General features: G+C 51.1%; 1 protein-coding gene across 1 annotated transcript; it reads left to right on the top strand.

Annotated features, from left to right (window-relative positions):
• Nucleotides 1–29: 29 nt before the first annotated feature.
• On the top strand, nt 30–1,307 carry LOC112080261 (zinc finger protein 569). The gene has a single exon (XM_024145998.2). The coding sequence runs from the start codon at nt 30–32 to the stop codon at nt 1,305–1,307; it is 1,278 nt and encodes a 425-aa protein (XP_024001766.2).
• Nucleotides 1,308–1,411: the final 104 nt, after the last annotated feature.

Below are 1,411 nucleotides of genomic sequence, written 5' to 3'. Positions count from 1 at the left end.
AACAAGCTGTTGGATTTGACCGATTCTACATGCAGTTCGAGGACCCGGACAGCTTCAAGGAACATGTACGACGGGAACACAACACACAACCTCATAGGTTGCTCTGTACAGACTGCAGCAAGCGTCACATCAAGAAGGATAATTTGTGTGTGTACAAGATTAAGAAGCTCCGCTGTCGAGATTGTAGTAAGCGCCGTCTGAGTGAACAGGGTCTGTGGAGTCACAGACGTCTCCATCAGAAAGGCCGTGTTTACCCATGTAAGTTCTGCCTCAAGCCATTCAGGACCAAACAGGACAAGCTTACCCACGAGGAGAACCATCGGCATCCGTATCATTGCTCAGAATGCTCAGAAAGATTCAAGAACATTAGACTACGGAACAGACACCTTCAGAGCCACAGAGGTCCAACGACAGCCGTCCACAGTGGCCAGAAGCCCCACAAGTGCCAGCTGTGCCGACGCTCGTATGCCCAGCCGAGCCACCTCAAGTCCCACATGCGCCTCCACACAGGGGAGAGGCCCTTCAAGTGCAAGCAGTGTGAGAAGTGCTTCAATTACAGCGTCAGTCTGAAGAACCACATCCAACTCTATCATGGCCCCGGCTCTCAGGAGCAGGAGAGTTGGGAGACAAACTGTGGGACGGAGCAGGAGAGAGAGCAGGAGAGAGAGCAGGAGAGAGAGGAGGAGAGAGAGCAGGAGAGAGAGCGCAAGCGTCACTTTAAGAAGGATAATTTGTGTGTGTACAAGATCAAGAAGCTCTGCTGTCTAGACTGTGGTAAACGCTGTCTGAGTGAACAGGGTCTGAAGTGTCACAGACATCTCCACCAGAAAGGCAGTGTTTACCCATGTAAGTTCTGCCTCGTGCCATTCAAAACCAAACAGGACAAGCTTACCCACGAGGAGAACCATCGGCATCCTTATCAGTGCTCGGAATGCTCAGAAAGATTCAAGAACATTAATCTACGGGACAGACACCTTCAGAGCCACAGAGGTCCAAAGAGATACATTTGTGACATCTGCGACAAACGTTTCTTCCAGCTTAAACACCTCCAGAAACATACAGCCGTCCACAGTAGGCAGAGACCCCACACGTGCCAGCTGTGCCAACGCTCGTTCACTGAAAAGAGACACCTCAGAGCCCACATGCGCTCCAAGTGCCAGCAGTGTGAGAAGTGTTTCAATCGCATAGTCCATCTGAAGATCCACATCCAACGGCATCATGGCCCCGGCTCTCAGAAGCAGGGAAAGAGAGAAAAGGAGGGGGAGAGTCAGGAACTAAACTCTAGTACTGAGCAGGAGAGAGAGTAGGAGGGGAAGAGTCAGGAACTAAACTCTAGTACTGAGCAGGAGAGAGAGTAGGAGGGGGAGAGTCAAGAACTAGACTCTAGTACTGAGCAGGAGAGAGAGTAGGA

Source organism: Salvelinus sp. IW2-2015, unplaced genomic scaffold (assembly GCF_002910315.2).
Source record: "Salvelinus sp. IW2-2015 unplaced genomic scaffold, ASM291031v2 Un_scaffold14157, whole genome shotgun sequence".
In the NCBI taxonomy this organism is placed as follows: domain Eukaryota; kingdom Metazoa; phylum Chordata; class Actinopteri; order Salmoniformes; family Salmonidae; genus Salvelinus; species Salvelinus sp. IW2-2015.
This window is presented reverse-complemented; position numbering and strand designations above follow the sequence as displayed.